This window comes from Rhinoraja longicauda, chromosome 25, assembly GCF_053455715.1.
Source record: "Rhinoraja longicauda isolate Sanriku21f chromosome 25, sRhiLon1.1, whole genome shotgun sequence".
Taxonomy (NCBI): Eukaryota; Metazoa; Chordata; class Chondrichthyes; order Rajiformes; family Arhynchobatidae; genus Rhinoraja; species Rhinoraja longicauda.
Genome location: NC_135977.1, coordinates 29,952,233 through 29,971,494, shown reverse-complemented (window position 1 = coordinate 29,971,494; position 19,262 = coordinate 29,952,233). Strand labels below are relative to the sequence as shown.

The 19,262-nt window shown below is 36.9% G+C and overlaps 1 protein-coding gene across 3 annotated transcripts in view; it reads left to right on the top strand.

The window, feature by feature from the left end:
- Positions 1 to 9,828: 9,828 nt before the first annotated feature.
- The window catches only part of LOC144605997 (mediator of RNA polymerase II transcription subunit 13-like), a 207,036-nt gene continuing 197,602 nt past the window's right edge, over positions 9,829 to 19,262 (top strand). For all 3 annotated transcript variants that reach the window (XM_078421739.1, XM_078421740.1, XM_078421738.1), the window contains exons 1-2: positions 9,829 to 11,178; positions 12,377 to 12,614. In XM_078421739.1, the coding sequence (XP_078277865.1) occupies positions 11,110 to 11,178; positions 12,377 to 12,614 (307 nt within the window). In that variant the 5' untranslated portion in view covers positions 9,829 to 11,109. The remainder of the gene's footprint in view (positions 11,179 to 12,376; positions 12,615 to 19,262) is intronic.

Here is a 19,262-nt window from a genome sequence, read left to right as displayed (position 1 = left end):
ACCCAATTATACATAGTACAATCAGAATTTGGAAACAAATAAAACACAATTTAAAATTAAGAAACTTATCTCTCCTATCTCCTATTGCTAAAAACCCTTTGTTTAAACCCTCGATTATAGACAAAGCATTCATACATTGGGAAAGAGTAGGAATTAAAACTTTGGGAGATTTGTATGATACGGGAAAACTATTATCATTTAAACAATTACAACTAAAATACAATCTGGGTAGCAATCAGTATTTTAAATATTTCCAAATATGTGATTATTTGAAAAAACATGCGCATGAATTTCACAACGTCCCATCAGACTTACTAGATGAAGTAATGAATACAAAGGCGGAATCACCAAATTTAATTTCACATATATATAATATTATACTAAATGCAGTAATACCAACAACGGAAGGTATTAGAGGTGAGTGGGAAAACGAACTAAGCATAAAAATTTCCACTGAAAGGTGGAAACAATACTTATTAAATGTGCACAAATGCTCAATTAACGTAAGACATACTTTAATACAATTTAAAATCATACATAGATTATACTACTCAAAAACTAAATTAAATAAATTTTTCCCTAACGTTTCACCAATTTGTGATAAATGCCATTGTCAAGAAGCTACTATAGCGCACTCATTCATCTTTTGTACAAAAATTCAAAAGTTTTGGACTGAAATTTTTGAAATTTTCACAAAAGTGTTTAAAATAAAAATGACACCAAAGCCAGAATGGATTATTTTCGGAATGACAGAAGGTAGTTCGGAATTAAATGCGTATCAAAAGAATTTATTTGATTACGGTTTAATAATAGGAAAAAAATTAATCTTAAAATTCTGGAAAAATGCTCCTATACCAACATTAAATATGTGGATTTCAACTATGTTTGAAACACTACATCTGGAAGATATGAGACTCCGCCTGGAAGGAAAATCAGAACGCTTCTATCAGACGTGGTCTGCATTTATAGAATTATTACAAAGATAGGGTGGAGGAGTACCTCGGGCCGTGGTAGGGGGGGGACGGAAAACTATCGAGTTGGTGGATTCCTTTTGCGTGATAAAAGTTTTTTTTTTTTTTTTTTTTTTTTTTCCTTTTTTTTTTTTTCTCTCTTTCTTTCTACTATTTTTCTTTTAAAGCCATAAAATTATGGGGTACAATGATTGTAACAAGATATATGTGAAGTACATTGATGTATTTAACCTCTAATAAATAAATAAAATAAATTAAAAAAAATTTAAAAAAAAGAATCGATTAACTTGAAACTTTAACTTTGTTTCTCTCTTCAGACGCTGCCTGACCTACTGATTCTTATTATAGCAGTCTTTTTATTTTGCTGGGTGAAGATCTAATTTAAAGATGGAAAGGCACCAGCACCCTAGAGCGTGAGATTCACAAAGATAAAACATATGCAAATACATTGGTGTCTATGCATTTATTCTCCAATTAGTTAATTTAATAAAAAATAATATATTCTGGAAACATTATCCGTCATTTAGCAGAAGAAGGATGAGAGCCCATATGTAGATGGCTTTATGGAACCATTAGCCCAGTGTGTGGTAGTATTGAAGTGAACTAGTGGTATATTGGCCTCTGTACCCAAAGGATTCAAGCACAAATTTCAAGCAGTGATTGTAAATTTTAACTACTTCTTAAAGATATAGCAGCAGAAGCAGACAATATTTCCGTGTTTCTACAGACAATATTTCCACTGGAGGAAAGATTTATAACGGATAATCTTGGTGAAATATCCGAAATCCTGAAAGGCATAGATAAGATAAACTTTGATATGTTTGATGATATCACATATGATGAAGTAGAGCTTAGCTTCAAACATACATGTGGTCGCATAGGCAGATTAAATGTAATTACTCGATGAGAAAAGTGAGGAATATATACTGTAGAATGGATACTATGACTTCAATGGTTGTAATAATTAGCCAGGCAAATTCAGATGGAGAAAAAGTGTTTCAAGAGATATTATACAAAACTATAAATAACTATCAAAATTATTAACTTTTATTTTATATTAAACTTTTAATTTTAAAAATAAGCCAGAAAATGTTTCAAATTCTTTCCAAATCTGTCTTGCAGTCAATCCCCTACATTGGAATCAACAGAGAAGGAGATTTTATTCTGGATTCAATATGGCACAAAATGTTTGCATGGATTCCCCGCCATGAGTTGTTGCTGCAACTTTGGGCTCTCCCTATGGGCTCCTTTTAGTGAAAATCAAACTCGTGACAGAAATGAAATGAAATTGTGCATCTTTAACTTCAGCATCGATGCAAGCTGAACCCGGTTAACATCGATGTTCCAGCTGCATTGGTTAATGCATCCTGGGAATAGCGGCCCAGCTGACCATCCGCTATCCTTCGTTAATCTAATCCTTGACGAATAAATGTTAACAGCGGGCTAATGTTCCAGAATATGAGACAGAAGTCACTGCACGATGGTATTTCAAGATCTACTCACTTGAATTTCTACAATTATGTTCTTTTCCTAGCAGTCTTGCAATCTCATAACATATCACACCCTAACTACAGGCTCAAAATAGTGCTGTGTGGGAGTTTTAAGTCAGATTTGTTGATATCCTGAAGAAAAAAATATTCTATTGTGCATAAGGACAATAGGTGAAAGTAAGTGGGATTTTTACTGATTCGATGGCATCACCACCATTGCTAATTTAACCCAGCGGTATTGATTGCGTTGGCTATTTTCCTACTGGTACTGACTAAAAACCACCATTGTATGAAGCTTAAGGCAAAGTGATAGGATGATGGGAGAACTAGAGATTTGGTAGAGTATTGCAAAAGGATTTCTTCAACCCGGCTGGAGTGGGGTGGCAGTGGAGGGTGGGAAGTTCACAAATTGGTCCGAGAGGGAATGTGGCCAAGATTGCTTGGAGAGGAAGCAGCTCGGTCTTTGGTTGTCTCAAGTGGGGTCAGTCAGAATAGCAACTGGATGTTCGTAGAGTTATCCAGCAAATGAACAGGAGTGTGTAGGAAGGAACGGCAGATGCTGGTTTGCACCGAAGATAGACACAAAATGCTGTTTTGTGGGACAGGCGGCATCTCTGAAGAGAAGGAGTGGGTGACGTTTCGGGTCGAGAACCTTCTTCAGAAACAGGATGTTCAGCTGACTTCAAGGACACATCTGCACTAATTCTATTCACAAGCATTTGGCCCATAGCCTTCTTTGCATTGAGGTGCTGTCTATCGTGAAAGTCTCGGTCTACATCGCCCACTGTGGAATCAAGATTCCTGAGGCCAACAGTAATGAGAATGGAGATTGAATAAGACCACAAATTAACGGACACAAAGGAAGACATACCTGGAAGGTAATGGACCCCCAGGCTGCAGTCCTGGCAAAGGTAGCTCCTTGACAATAGTCTTAGACCCTCAGTGCAGCCTGCATTTTTGTGTTTGGCCTCCTTTCATTTATCACAGCATCTCACTGTGAAAAAGGAAGGCAGAAAGTAATTAGCATTGAGTCTGTTCTACTCAGTCTTGCTACAAACAGGCAAAGTGAGCCTTGACATGCAATGGCCCCCTGCAGCCCTGTAATGTTCCCAAAGCCAACAAAAATGTCTTAAATTACTTTAAGAGAAGATTATTAATGTGGTTAAAAAGGCATACGACAAGTAACAGTGACAATGAAATACATACAATGTGGCTAGGATTGCTTGGAGATGAAGCAGTTCAATCATAAAGGGGTCTCTGGTTTTGGTTGTCTCAAGTGGGGTCGGTTAGAATAGCAATTGGATGGTCCTACAGTTATCCAGCATAAAAACAGGATGGGTAGGAAAGAAATGCAGATGCTGCTTTGCACCAAAGATAGACACAAAATGCTGGAGTAACAGCGGGACAGGCAGCATCTCTGGAGAGAAGGAATAGGTGACGTTTCTGAATAACGCATCAAAGGTATGCCTGCTCGATTCTCAGCCACTTCCAGAAATTCATGCATTGTTCGTTGCAGGAAGCTGCACACACGGCATGAACCGACAATGGTCAATGATCCTTTGTGAAAAGAGCAACCTCCTGACATCTAACCAAGATTCTATTTGAGGTAATTGGGGGTTAAGGCCTTTGTGAATTGAGGAGAGAAGCATGTTTAGGGGCCTGGTGTTACTTTCTGCAGGAACTGCAGATGCTGGTTTAAACCGTAGACAGACATAAAACGCTGGAGTAACTCAGCTGGTCAGACAGCATCCCTGAAGGAAAGGAATAAGTGATGTTTCGGGTCTGAAGAAGGGCACAAGGTGAGATGCTGCTTGAGCTGCTGAGTTACTCCAGCGTTTTGTGTCTCTCTTTGGTGTTAGTGTATGATGGGTTTGGTGCTGGTTGGCGCTTCTGGAGGAGTGGGCAAGTGGGGATTGGTGCCCAAACATTAAAAGGTAAGCGTGGGACTTATCTTTGGGGGACCCAATATGCAATGAAAACTTTGTCGTTCCAGTTGTCCTTCCACTAACAGTCACACTCAGGACAGTTTAGTTCCATTTCCCTCACTTGTTCAAAAGGAGGGTTACGCGGGCACTGGCACAGATTGTGCAAGCCCAACACCTGCCAGGAAATGCTGAATCGAATTTCGGGAGTGGCTCAAAATGGTTCACAATTGGTCCTTAATATGTTTCACTCCCTGGTAAATACAACTCCAGCAGTGTGGCATGGAAATAACAGCACTACCCAATCCAATTTTGAAACATCTGCATCAAAGTCAAATACAGTGTACTTTACCAAGCAACATTAATAAAGAAATATTCTAAAATTAGATCCGAGTTTCCAATCCACTTCAATAAATGATATTTGCATGTATAACCCTCTTTGTGGATCTTAATTTGATATTTGACGTGCATTTAAAAGACTGAAAAAGACTTTCTTAATGACTGCATCCATGTGCTAAAGATATTACTTTTAAATAGGTTTTGAGGAAACCATGCAAATAAATGCTAGAATGGCAAAGACAGATGAGAAGAATGAGTCCCTGTCCACTCCTCTGCTTCACTAAAGCTGTGGCACGATGTGCACTTCCATCTGTTACAGTAGAAACATCACAGACACTTCATGGGTTTTTTCTTCAAAAAATCATTATCAGCTTTTGGTGTAAAGTTACAAAATAATTGCAAATATTTTCTGTTAGTATATTCTGAGGTTTCATTAATCCACCTGCTGATATTTAACTGAGTTTTAGCCACCTAATTCTGTCATTCTGTCACCACCTACTTAACTGCTCCCTCTTGCACCATGAACCCCCTCTCTCCACAACTCCCTTTTCATTTCATTTTATTTACATAACCTTATAGTAAAGTTAAATTGTCACAAACAATATGGGAATGAATACTGTGAAGAGCTTTACAGCAACATTACTCCTGTCCAGAACAATAATTATTAGAATTTAAATGTTTTTTGATCTGACCTGAGAGTGACCAATATTTTCAACTTAATGAGAAGAAATATAATTCTTATGAATAAGTATCATCATGTCAAGTACTGCTCAGTCAAATAGTCTTCAAAGATTTTGCATACTCGTCGAAGGTTGGCTATTAATAATATCTGCACACACTTGCACCTAAATCTTGTGCACCATTGTGAGGTATAATTGGACTAATGTATACTGTTGTGTAACACTGAACAGGGCAAATAAAGTAAATTATTGCATTGTAGTTAAAATATGATGCAGCTATGTATTCAGAGGTTAAAGACGGTAGTCTGTAGAAAAATCACTCAACAGAATTTTGCAAACTATCCAAACTATCTTGAGAGCAAGACTTATGTTTATCTAAATCAGTCATTTCACAGTGGCAGTGGAGGCTTTTTGTTTGTGTACAACTGAACTTGGTTTTCCTGGAAGCTGCTTCACTTTTCGTGAAAAATGATTATTAATTTCCTAATGTCGTGCTCTGATAAATGTACAAAAATGTGTGGGTCTACTATAGTTATGATTTACATTGTAGACATTCCGGAATCTGTGCAAGCATTTTAATATTTGCTGAATAGATGAACAGATTTAAAGTATGTTTACAATGAATATGATTTGTTGCATGACTCAATTTGGCTCCATTTGGCTTTGTTTCATGTTGTGTAAAACCATTGTGACATAAAACCCCTATTATACAATTTAAAGACATCAATAAAGCAGCATGCAAAGTATGCAAATATTTACAATTAATAAAACACTTGACTGCTAGCACCAATAATTTGAAGTGAGTGCATGCATCATAGCTCTGAGCAGCAGTCCTTCCCAGTTTTCATATTACGAAAACATTTGTTTTCATACATATAGCACCAGCAAACCTTTGTGATGAATTTTGTCTCAATGTTATAAAGCAGTGTCCTTCAGACCATAGAGATTTTTCCTGATTATATATTTTTGAAATAAGATCACCTTATATTATTTATTGTACTGAAAAAATACTAATGGACTCCTCAAATTATTAAACTACCATCATTTTTATCTATTGACAGTGATGAAGTACTAGATATCAATAATACCAACATGTTCAAAATTAATCTAAAGACCATTCTGACAAGGCTATCGGTAGAAATGTAGAACAGAAATATTAATACAGCAATCTTAAGACCATGCATGTGAAATGTCTATAGAAGGCAATATTTTAAAGTAAGTGATTTTAAAACATAAATTTTATTTTATCCTGCAAATGATACAAAAATAGGCTATTTGACACTTAAAGATTAATTATTTGCCTATAGTTATATTTTATTTAGTGGAATTAAACAACAGCTATTACTATCACTGCATGATGGATGATTAACCTCAGTTATTTCACATCTAATATAAAAATCTTTATTTTACCGGGTAAAAACCTGAAAAAACCTAATGAAAAATGTAATTTGTATCCAAATAAAAAAACAGGAATGGAAATACAATATTTCATTAAAAATAATTGATTTAGAAAAAACACATTTCAAAGTGCATTGCTGCACGAGGGAAAAAACAACCAGGAGAAAAAAAATCTTGTTTTAATATTGTGCTTTTACTGTCATGTGGCCTATCTTTAGATTAATTGTCAAATAGCAATAGCATCGGAAACAATTGAAGCAATATGCTGTGACTGATTACTAGTTTTATTATAGCTGTTGTTGAAAATATTTCTGGATGAGCAATCACAAATCCATTTTGAGATTGCTGGAATATGTTGTTACAGATGTTTTTACTTAGCCTTATCAATATGTGTCACTTAAGAAAACTTGGTTGCAGTTTTAAATAACACCTGAAGGGAATCACACAACCTAAAAATTATCATGATAATACTTTCCTGAAATAAATTGCTATAATTTATCAGTCTCATGTCTATAAACCAAATGCGATCCTTTAATCTAGTTAAGTCCATTTGTGACATTCAACATCCATTTTTAGACATTTTAAGAGAAAAATGAATAGCTTTTATATGATTTGGTTAAAGAATTTGTAATATGTTATAATTTGATGGAATGGTAGAAATATTCACAATTCCAGTATTAAAAAAAGCTTGTAGTAGATGTGTGTTGGACTTAATGCGGAAACGGATTGCTAATTTTCCATGAATTTACACAATTTTATCAAGAAGCTGAAGCATCCTGACGTTGTATATCTGACCAAGTATCAATTATAGTTCAAGGCTGTGATGAGTCCACAACTATTCCTTTTAGTAATTTTTTGCATGCTTTTTATCATTATAAGTTTGATATCTTTAGTTATGCAGAGTGAATGGAAGGCGCAAAGACATGTTCATAGAAATGTGCAATAATATGGTGGTTAGGAACAGGCAAACAGCTGTGCTACATAATATTTACAAGCTGAAAAACATTCCAAAGCTAGCAAAAATAAGTAGCAATTTGGGGAAGTTATGATTCTATACATTATGGGCAATTGATAACCTGGATAACAGACTTTTTGCAGGCATCCCATTTTTGTGTAATATGTTGAAAGATTAAACATAAATGTATTTTTAGATGAGTACATAGATTCAATACATTATCACACTGGCATCTATGCTAGCTTACAGTTTGGCAATAACCTAATGGCAAAAAGCAAAGGTCAGCACCATAATTACATAAAGTGTGTCTTTCTGAAATTAATTTCTGCTGCAAAGCTTAATATTGCCATCAATTATGGGAAATGCATCAATTAAAAAATGAATTAAGAGGTTTTCTTTTTAAAGTATCCTTTCTTTTATAAATCTCCTTGTGCCATATATTATCCTCTGTTGAAAAAAATGGCAGTTTATCTTTTCCAAAGCATCTGCCGATGCCATTGTGTAAATGCATCCTAAGAATTGAATGAAATTAGGTTGATGAGATTTTCTCTTTTATATTATTCTCCTTATTGAAGAAAACTGCCTAGCCTAAGTGCAGTTAGTTTTTAAAACTATTTGAAATAATTATTTACAAATTTGAAAATCCCCCTTTAAAACTTGAAATTATTTTGGCTCAGAATAATTCCATGAAAGATTACATGAAAGGTTATCTGGAATACCTTTCACTTATTTCATAAATTACTTTTAGGAATTATTTGGTTGAAAAAATATTAATAAACTAGGTGCCACGTCTGTGAAAGATGTTATCGATAAAAGTCTGGAAAATTTAGACCTATTACTTTCAGCTAATTCAATTTTCTTGTTGGTTTAAATTGATTGGAATAAATGTTAAGGACAGTACTTAGTCTTTCCCTGGAGTCATCAAATATTAGGAAGCGTCCTCGTTAATATGTTGAGTCGGAGAGATTCCCCCCACTACAGAAGTGTCTCCTGCTGATATTTTTGGCTGAGTCCAGGTGATATGTTTGGCTGTTTATTTATTTCATTCATTTACACACTCTCAACTGTGATCCCAGAAATCATTATTTATGTTCAGTTTCAACAAATTGGGTATCATGATGATTTAGTGATTTATAGAATGTAATTAAAGACATAAAATAGATGTAAAATTCTGATAAATGCTAGAATATCTCACAGCAATCATTGTGAATGGCTTAAAAGTGAAATAGAGCAAGATAAATGTGGAGTTAAAAGGAAAGATGCCCCTTGTTGACCTTCACATGGGAGACTTTCAACCAATTTATTGTTTTAATGGATGACAACCATAATAGTGCAAACAAATAACCCAGTTAACACTATTGTGGGCTGTAATTAAATTCTGAAGGAGGACATTTTTTTAATGAATTTATCAGATAATGACTAGGTAGATTTAAACTGGGTGCAAAATTACTTCAGTTTTTGGAAAAATAAGAGGTGCAAACATCTTGCAAAGCTTAATATTGTCAGCAATTATGGGAAATGCCTCAATGAATTAAGAGATTTTCTCTTTTTAAAAGTATCCTTTCTCTTACAAATCTCCTTGTGCCATACATATATTATTCCTCTGCTGGAAAAAAATTGGCAGTGATGTAATAAACCTGATGTAATAAAAAGTGTTTTTTTAAAATAAATTAATTTTTTAATTAAAAGTTTGTTATTAACTCACCTCTCTTGTTTTTTTTTTTCTTTCCCCCTCCCTAAATGGGTTTTTGCTGTCAATGTTAGCAGTGATGAGCCAGGCCAGGGTGCTGTGTGTTGTATGTGTGTGTGTTGTTGACTGAGCAGCGCCACCAGCGGGCCTTCCCGCGTCCTGAGGCGGCCGGCGGCCTGACGTGAAGCCTCGGTCGGTGCTTGAGGGGGGCGGAGGAAAGGAGAAAAGGGGGAAGGCGAAGGGGAAGGGAGAGCGGCGACGGCGGCCTTCTCCTCCTCCATGTGACGGCGGGACGGCCAATCCTTGGCGGGGGAAACGGCGAGCGCCTCCTCCTCCTCGTCGCTGTCGCCATTACGCTGTGTGTGTATGTGTGTGTATGTGTGTGTAAGTGTGTGTAAGTGTGTGAGAGAGACTGTGTATCTGAGAGAGAAAGAGAGAGAGAGAGAGAGAGAGTGAGTGAATGTGTGAGGAGAGAGGGAGAGGGAGCAGCAGCAGCAGCAGCTCAACCACAGCCAAGAGAGACACAACAACAGCGGCGGCAGCAGCAGCAGCAGCAGCGGACAGACAGACAGAAGCCTCAGCCTCCGACAACGGCGGCGGCGGCAGCAGCAGCAGCGGCAGCGGCGGCGGCCAACACCGGATTCCTTTCATTTTTATTATTATTATATTATCATCACCATCATCATTAACGTGTGTGCGGACGGACGCAAAGAAGACAACGCCGCTCTTGTGCGTGGAAAGAAGAAGAAGATATATAAATGTGTACCATGAAACCTCCGGGAGCCTCTTGAATTAAAGGCAGCGGACCAGTCTCTCCGGGCGGGCGGACGGACGGGCGGGCGGGCGGACGGACGTCACCTTCTTCCATCGCTGCCTGAGGAGAATTTTTTTCCTACCTTATAAAAAATCATCATTTTTATTTTTTGCCTGTGGGTCCGCGTGAGGAGGAGGCGTCGTGGGTCTGAATTTTATTTTTTAAAGAACTTATACACGTCTCCCTTCTCTCTTCCCCCTCTCCCCACCACCAACCAACCAACCAACCCACCCCACACACCTCCCCTCTCCTCCTTACTCCTCTCCCCTACTCCTCTCCTCACTCCTATCCCTCTCCTCACTCCTATCCCTCTCCTCACTCCTATCCCTCTCCTCACTCCTATCCCTCTCCTCACTCCTATCCCTCTCCTCACTCCTATCCCTCTCCTCACTCCTATCCCTCTCCTCACTCCTATCCCTCTCCTCACTCCTATCCCTCTCCTCACTCCTATCCCTCTCCTCACTCCTATCCCTCTCCTCACTCCTATCCCTCTCCTCACTCCTATCCCCCTTCTATCCCTCTCCCCCCTTCTCCCCTCCTCTTCTCTCCTCTACATTCCCTCTCCCATTCCCTCCTCTTCTCCCTTACTCCTCTCCTCCTTACTCCTCTCCCTCTCCATCCCCTCCTCTTCTCCCTTACTCCTCTCCTCCTTACTCCTCTCCTCCTCTCCTCCTTGGATCTCGTCTGCATATTTATTCGTGTTTTTTTTATTTTTTTTAAACAATTGTTGTTGCAAAAAAAAAAAAACCAAAACCCCCAAAACAACAAACAAAAAAACCCCCCCACAACAACAAACCCATCAAGACGGGATCTTTAATTCGACCTCCGGAGAGAAAGTCATGCACGGAGCATGACTGCAGCAAACTGGGTGGCCAACGGTGCTAGCTTGGAGGACTGCCATTCGAATTTATTCTCTCTGGTGAGTGAGTGAGAGAGTGGTGTAGAGACAGAGAGAGAGGGAGAAAGAAAGAGGGGCCTAAGGCTGTGTGGGAGCAGCCATTTTCTGCTAATGCTTTAGCATAACCGTTTACATGGCCTTATTTTCCTGTCTGGAGTTTATTCCCCAGCCCACCCCTCCTCCCCCTCCTCCTCTCTCTCCCTTCTCCTCCTCCTCCTTGCTCCTCTATTTTTGATGCTCACGCCCCTCCTCCTCCTCTTCCTTCCACCCTCCCTCCCTCCTTTCGTCTTCCACCCTCCCCTCCCTCCTTCCCTAAAAAAAAAAAAAAATAGCCTCCACTACGTATTGCACATTATTATTTTTTTCCCCCCTTAACAGTGCTGGAAGCTTTTAATCCACCATCTTGAAGTGGAAAAATGTCTGCATATTTCAAGCCGAATTAAAGCGTGTTCTTTTTCTTTATCAATTAAAAAGAAGGGGGGGTGGTAGCGAGAGTTTAAACACAATCTAGATGCAACTGATGCTCTTTGCTTTGGCGTTTACAGGGCAATTATTCTCTTTTTTAAATTCTCATGCGCCCCCCCCCCCCCCCCTCCCTTTACATTTTCCGGTGCGCGTATTCTCTTTTTAAATACTGTCTGTGGTAATAAATCATCACTTCGCCGAAGTTTTAATTTTAAACACTTTTTTTGTTGTTGCTGCAGTCATAGTGTTCTTCACTGGTTTAATTCGATGCATTATTTAATGTTTTAAAGAGAGTATTTAAAAAATCTTGACACCCTGATGATTAAACCGTTTAAAACATTCACAATGTCATCTAATTTGCAGATAGTGCTAAACAGTAAAAATGTTTTAAACACATTCATGATAATACATTTGGCATTATTTTTCCAGTGAAGATTTTGCGTTATATTACGCTATACACTTCTCATCCATTATATAAACTGTCAATTGCTGGTCAAAGTATATTAAGTAACTATCGTGAGTTGCTTGACAATGGCAATGTTGTTTTTTTCGGACATTCATATGTTGTAATTGATTACGGTTGTAATGGTATTGACTTCCAGTCATGAAGACCCTGTCATATTACGTATTGTTGCATAGTTCATATTATTTTTGTAACCATGTTTTGAAATGACACAATGAACAGATTTTGCTCTGAAAGATGATGTTCGTACACTTTTCTTGAGCCGTTTTTGAAATCTTTCTCAACCAACAGGCTGAATTAACTGGCATCAAATGGCGTAGGTACAGTTTCCAGGGACTTGGGGGCTGTGGTCCCATCATCTCAGCACCAGCTCAGGATGATCCTATTTTGCAGACCTTTATTAGATGTCTACAGGCCAATCTGCTGTGTGTATGGCGACGAGATGTGAGACCTGAAGCCAAGGAATTGTGGATTTACTGGTGGGGAGAGGAGCCAAATCTTGTTGATATAATTCATCATGAATTACGAGGTGAGTTGCATCTTCTTTCTTCTATAATGAAACAGTTGAGGTGGAGCAGGAGCTTACCTGATTGATGACTGTTTTTCAGGCTTGCACTGATATTTTGAAGATACATGTATGATAGATGAAATCGTGGATGATGTTTTTTTATTGCAAAGCTGCCTTGACTGTTTTATTTGACAATTTCATGCTTGACTCTAAAAATGGTGTATGACTTAACTGCAAAGTTTTATCAGTAATATTAAATAAGATTTTCACTTTGATTTTCTGGAAATGGGAGGGACCTTCAATAGAACTGTTCAGGGACTGTTGGTCGCAATATCAGTAATTGACTTCTTGTTTTGTGTTTTTTGAAATTAAATTGAAAATATGTGCAGAAACCTTTCCCACTCACCTGCGGAAGCTCTTGTTGATTCTAGTGTGGTGGATATTTTTGGTGCTTTGTGTTCAGATAGAGATGCATTGTTTTAAGTGGCTGGTGTTTTACAGCCTTTGGCCTCTGGAAAGCTCCAGAGGGGCCTTCTGCAAGGTAATTTGACTCTGTCAGCAGGATAGTTGTATACTATTTACCGAGGGAATTCTTGGAATTCCTAACTATTCTCTTCAACATTTCAGATTGCCTTCCACATTATAAATGCTTCTGCATTAAATCATGTAAATTGTTTACTTTTGTTGCTGCATCTTGTAGTGTTTGAACACCAGATATATTATTATATTTTGTGGAAATACAAAATTGCTTCTTCACATCGAAATACAAGCAAATTGAGTAGGAACTTGGTCTGCACAGTAAACATTTTATGGATAGTGAATTTAGCAGCCTGGAAACACATTTCAGCTGTTGTGGAGCCCCCTTACCAGGAGATCAAACACTTTGCAAGAAACTTGTGGGAGATGATGTGGTCGACAACAGCTGTGAATTTATTTCGTAGAGCCAGGCCATGGCTGTGGATTTTTGCTTGTTTCTTGCACACTGATGAGAAATAGTAACGTGATGTAAAATAAAATCGAAATGTAATTTTGTGGAGTATCCTGCATTGTAACAACCAGTGAACTATTTTGCCTGTTGCAAGAGGTTTTATGAGGAGCACTATGGCACATGTTGCAGTCACATGCCAAAACTAAGAACTGGTTTGGAAAAGTTATTAATCAGAACCTGGGAAACAGGTCTGTGATCTCATCCGTCCACCATTTAATATATTTTGGTAAATTGTTTGAGTTTTGACTTCTATTACTTTGCCTTTCTGTCATTATGTTGTAGTTTGTTTAACATTTATGAACATAGATGACACTTGATTTTGTGGCATTGATTGCAGATTGTTAGTTAAAAAAAACCGTTGGCTTCTGTGCAAAAATGAAATACAGTTTCCAGTTCTCGTTCTGTCTGTGGTTAAATCTTTTTTCTGGAACTTTCTGTAAAAGAATATAGATACCGTCCAAGTTTCTACATGAATTGAGATTTGGCAGGATAATCTTGAAATAAAGGTAGTAGTTGATGCATTAACAACTTTTTTGTATACCTTTATCTGTATTGTGATATTATAGTCGGAATACTTTGAATTGGAGATTAAGACTCTGCAGTGTTAACTGTTCTATAATGGGAATTAAGTAGAAATAATAAAACCACAAAATTTGCTCTGATACGCAATGTGTCACTTGGCTGATGCTGATGTAAGCATTTTGCTCAACAGGATTTTTTTTGGTCTTCTAATGTGGCTGAGCTGGGTTACATTAATATGGGTATTTTAAAAATATTTACATTGCTTTTTATTTAACTTTGTAGCATTTTCTTTATACTAACACATGAAAATATTAAGCTTTTTTAAAAAAACATCTAGGTTTTGTAAGTGAGCAAGGCACCCACCTTTGAAACGAAAGCATGAATAAGTTTTGATTCTTCGACCTGAACTTTGTTCTTTATATCTTATCTTTAAAAGATTAAATGTCAGTGACGTTGTGTATTGAAGTTTTCTTAATCAAGGAAACTGATGCTGTTTGTTGATCAAATTGAGTTACAGTACCTAGAAATTATGTATTGAAAATTTTCTTGCTGCTTTAGTTAAAAAATATATTAGACTATTTGGAAGGCTTTTATTAATTTGTTTCTGATTTTTTTTGATTAGTTAGACTGAGTCTTGTACTTGCTGTGATGATTTTCCTGCTTTCTTGGTTAATTATTTTCAAACAGTAAAAAGTTATTATTCATGAAGATAATTAGAGAATTGCAAAGTATTTTTGTAAACTTCTTAAACAGTAATATATTTCATTTGTGAAATAATTTGTTGCCCTGTTTGCCAGACATCTTCCCACATTGGATAAAGATTTGAAATAGTCTGAAAAAAAAGTTGAATATGTCTGAACTTGGAGACACTATTTAGTTGCTTTGAGGAGCTGAATTAAAATGCATGGCCATAATGAGATGCTATTGTAGCTGTTCATTGTGGGTGGAGTTTTCAGGATACAGAACTGTAAGTGTATTGTCTGAATGTGCAGTCTGTTTCATTTCCATTCAGACCAAAAGCCACTACAGGGGCCACAGGGATAGCTGCAGGTATTACGTGCTATTTAAGTGAAATCATGACAGCTTCAACTGCAGCAAAATGTACAAATTGATTTTAAACATTTAAAATCCAACCTTTGTTTCTTTCGTGAGTGTGGCTTTTGAGCTTTCATGAGAACTATAATTTAATCTGTCTGTGAGTTTTTATATTGAAGATAAAGTAAACTTCAAAATAAAGTTTGGGGATTTGCCCCACCCATTCTTGCATTGTAGAGATGTTCTAAAGTGAAACAAGAAACCCCAATGAATAATGTTGGAATTGATGAGAGTTTGCTTGCCTTCATATTGCATTCAGCTGTTCTGTCCTCAGTGTTGATTCTTTTACTTTTGTATTTCCTTTCCATTTGAATGTTGTGGCATTGGAGGCAGCCACTAACTGCTGTGGAGGCCTTGCAGGCTCAGACTTGTGCTTCCCTTTCAGTCACTGCTTTCTGAGCTGTTTCCTTGCTCTTGTGGTGCCCACCATTCCACTGTCAATAGTTGTGTTGCCCGCAGACAGAAGTTTCACAACTTTTTGATAATAATGCTTTTGCATATTTGCATTGTATTTCCTATCATTTTCTTTCTTGCTTTTTGTTTTGGTCACTTCTTGTTCATTTTTAAATATTAATCAAGCTATTAAGCTCTTCCTTCAATTTAATAGGAACACAAGTTTTAACAATTGTTTCCCCACAAGCTGATTAAAAACACGTTGATTATAATATTTTGCCTTGAAACATAGGCAGTTGGTTAATGGTTTCCAAACATTATTTTGTGGGAGAAATATTTAGAAGCTATTAGAATTTATATAGTTTTGCAACCCAGAAAATTTGGTACACAGTAAGCATTCAGACTACACAATCCAGATATAATTTGGAGACATTTTTCTAGGCTAAAGTATGAATACGTGCTCAGAATTTTGGGGGAATTTTAGACATTGGAAGATTTAGTGATACATCTAATTATGTAATATCAAATTTATGAATTTTAATTTATTTAGCATATTGTATTATTTGCTAGCATGCGTGTGTGTGATTGATTGCTGGGGAGAATAAATTGGGTAACAGTGATTTGCAGCAACATTGACTAGATTCTGCAATCTGATGTTATGCCGTTGCAGAAAGATAGCATCTGTTGTGTCACACACAGTATGACAACTTACCTTTCAAAGTACTTTCATAGTGCCACCTGGAGGAATATCAAGTACTGCAGGTGTTTGAGTTTCAATAAAGTCTCAAAAATGATTTTTATAAAAGATTTGGATTGATTACCTTGCACCACAAATTTGCTATATCTGTATCCATTTTGGCAGCAATTCTAGTGTAGGTGGAAGAAACAATAACCATGTCCATTTCATTATTTTCCTTTGCAGTTAAAGACTTGGAATTCAGTTGATGCATGAACCCAAATATTAGTTTCTGTTTTGTACTCTTTTGCATAGATTTTTTTTTGTTCCTGACATATATAGAAGGTTGGTTAACCTAGACAGATAACTAATGGTGCCTATTTGTACTTCTATTGCCTCTATTACAGAAACACATTCAAAGTGATTATAGCATTATTGAATAAAGAAAAATGAGACCTGGGCTGATGGGCAAAGCTTTAGTCAAATAGTTGGGATTTAGGGGTCAAAAGGTTTAAGCAGCATATTCCAAAGCACAGGTGAAAGGATGTCATTAGTGCTGAAATTCTTAAATTTGGGCTATATGTGGTCAGAATTGGAGGAGGGTGGATTTTGGTGATTATGTAGCTGATTATGTAGCTTGGAGATGAAGTGGTTGAAGACGATAAAATTTGACTGTAATTTTCTGCATTTCCAGTGTTCAAAGATTAGTTTCTAAAATGCTGACTCAAATTTTTTAAGTGTATTAAATGTTATCTGCTGCTCAAACATTCAGAAATAAGTTGTTTTGTTGTTAGTGGAAAAGCATGTGTGATCACCTAATGGTTGTCTATTCTGATGGTTAGGTATTGCAAAAATTTATAGTCTTGTTTCAATTTGTTCAGCAGCTGAAACGAAAGGGAATCCCTGGCGATTTGTTGCTGAATTTTGCTTTCTGAATAGAAGTTTATTTTGGTATCTATCTATGGAAGCAGTGTTCCTTGGTTTGTGATAGTTTTCAAGAATTGTTTCACACTTTAGGGTAGTAATTAGCTCTTGAGTTATTTACTGTTTTGGGGGCTCGCTCTAAATGAATGAAGCAGGCTATGTAGGTGCAGTTTTGTGGGGATGTCAGTTTCTATGATGTTGAACACATTGCTTCCGTCCAGATTGATCTGCAGGATTGTCGCTTTTTTGTTGGCTGAGCTACATGTTGAAGCTAATTCAATAAGTCATGTCAAGGATTATGGAGCTGTAGTAATTTTTCAGTTTCTGTGAAGGATTTTATTTTCGCCCAATAAAAACACATCTGACCCATAGTCTATAAAATAATGTTTCCCACTGCTCTGCAAATACTTTGACTTAGCATTGTGAAAAACAAGTATCACATTTTTTATGGGGGAGCTTTTTGCCTTCCTTCACAGAGAAAGTAATGAAAACAGCATTTGCAAAATGACTCCTAAAGTGCTGTGCAATATGTTGTGGTCACCCCAAGACTTTTTCTTGTTTAGATTTAGATGCTTTGAGAGAGCGCATGGTATTTTCACCATATAAATAATAGCGTTATCTTTATTAATAGCAATTGTTGCAAGTTTGAGGAATGTCTTTGCATTATTGTGGCAAATCATGGACGTGATGACCTGATTGATAGTGTATTTTAAAAAAAAACTTGTTCCCTTATGACTAATATTCTGCATTATAGTAAATCATAGGCTTAAAATTCGTTGATGAGGTAATGCATTATTTCGATCCACAATATCTTCCTTGACAAAACAATAATTATCCTTTACTCTTTGGCATCTTTTATTCGAGTATCTTGTCACTTTTCCCTGTAACTCAAATATTTGTGAAACATAATCTTTTAACTGCAGCAATAGATACATCTTGTAGAAATAATCATTCTATTCTTTAAATATTGAATCATATGTTGTATGCTACTGCTTGAACAACATTCACAAAACTCAGTGGAAACTGTCCCAGTTCTGTTTAAAGAGGTACAAGCTCAAGGTTTTTGTGAACATTAAAAAATGTAGCTTTGAAATGAGCTACATTTTGGTGCATCGGCAAATGTATATTGTTGTTTTCCACATGGTGAACAAGCTTACATTGTATTGACTTTGTGTTTAAAAACAGAATTTTGGAGATTGTTGATCATTCAGGAGACAAATAACAATGCTTTGCAAGAGAGAAACATTGGAAATACAAGTAAACACTGCTACTTATTCAAGCCTTAATGTGCAGTTTCTTTGTCTTGCAGTCAATTTATCAGTCTGTTAAATTGTGATTTGCCAACCCACATCTGAATTATACTTGACTGATCCTTTATTTTGATTCTCTAGTTGGATTATGCAATGTGCCCATTCTTTTTCGACTTTTGTCTTGTGCTTATGATGAATACTGACGCAAGGAAAATCTTCCCTTTTGGATTGCCCAAAAACTCTGTTTCCTGCAGTATAATTTTATCTACTATGTTAATTGTAGCTCGTGTTGATTAACGAAACTATTGATTGTATGTTGATAGGGGAATATTGCCCAAGGCACTGGGATTCAATGAATAGAGTTTGCTGAGCACAAAAGTCGTAATGTCTCGTTCTTATCTTTTCTTAACCCTTCCCATCTCCATGTCGTCTCCTTCCCTATTTCCAACAAACCATTGTCTGCAAAACTCCTTGTTGCTAGTAATGGTTACTTGGTGTGAAGTTGACATGTATTTTAGTCTGAGAGGATTAGATCGGGTAAATAAATGCACAATCTTTTCCCAGAGTAGCGGAATCGAGAATTGGAGGACATGGATTTAGGGTGAGGAGGGAAAGAATTAAGAGAAACATGAGGGGCAACTTTTTATACGCAAAAGGCACTAGGTATTTGGAACAAGCTGCCAGAGGAGGTAATTGAGGCAGGTACTGTCACAATGTTCAAAAATACATTTGGACAGGTATGTGGATCGGATAGGTTTAGAGGGACATGGGCCAAATGCAGGCAGGTGGGAATAGTGCAGATGGGGCATACTGGTTAACAT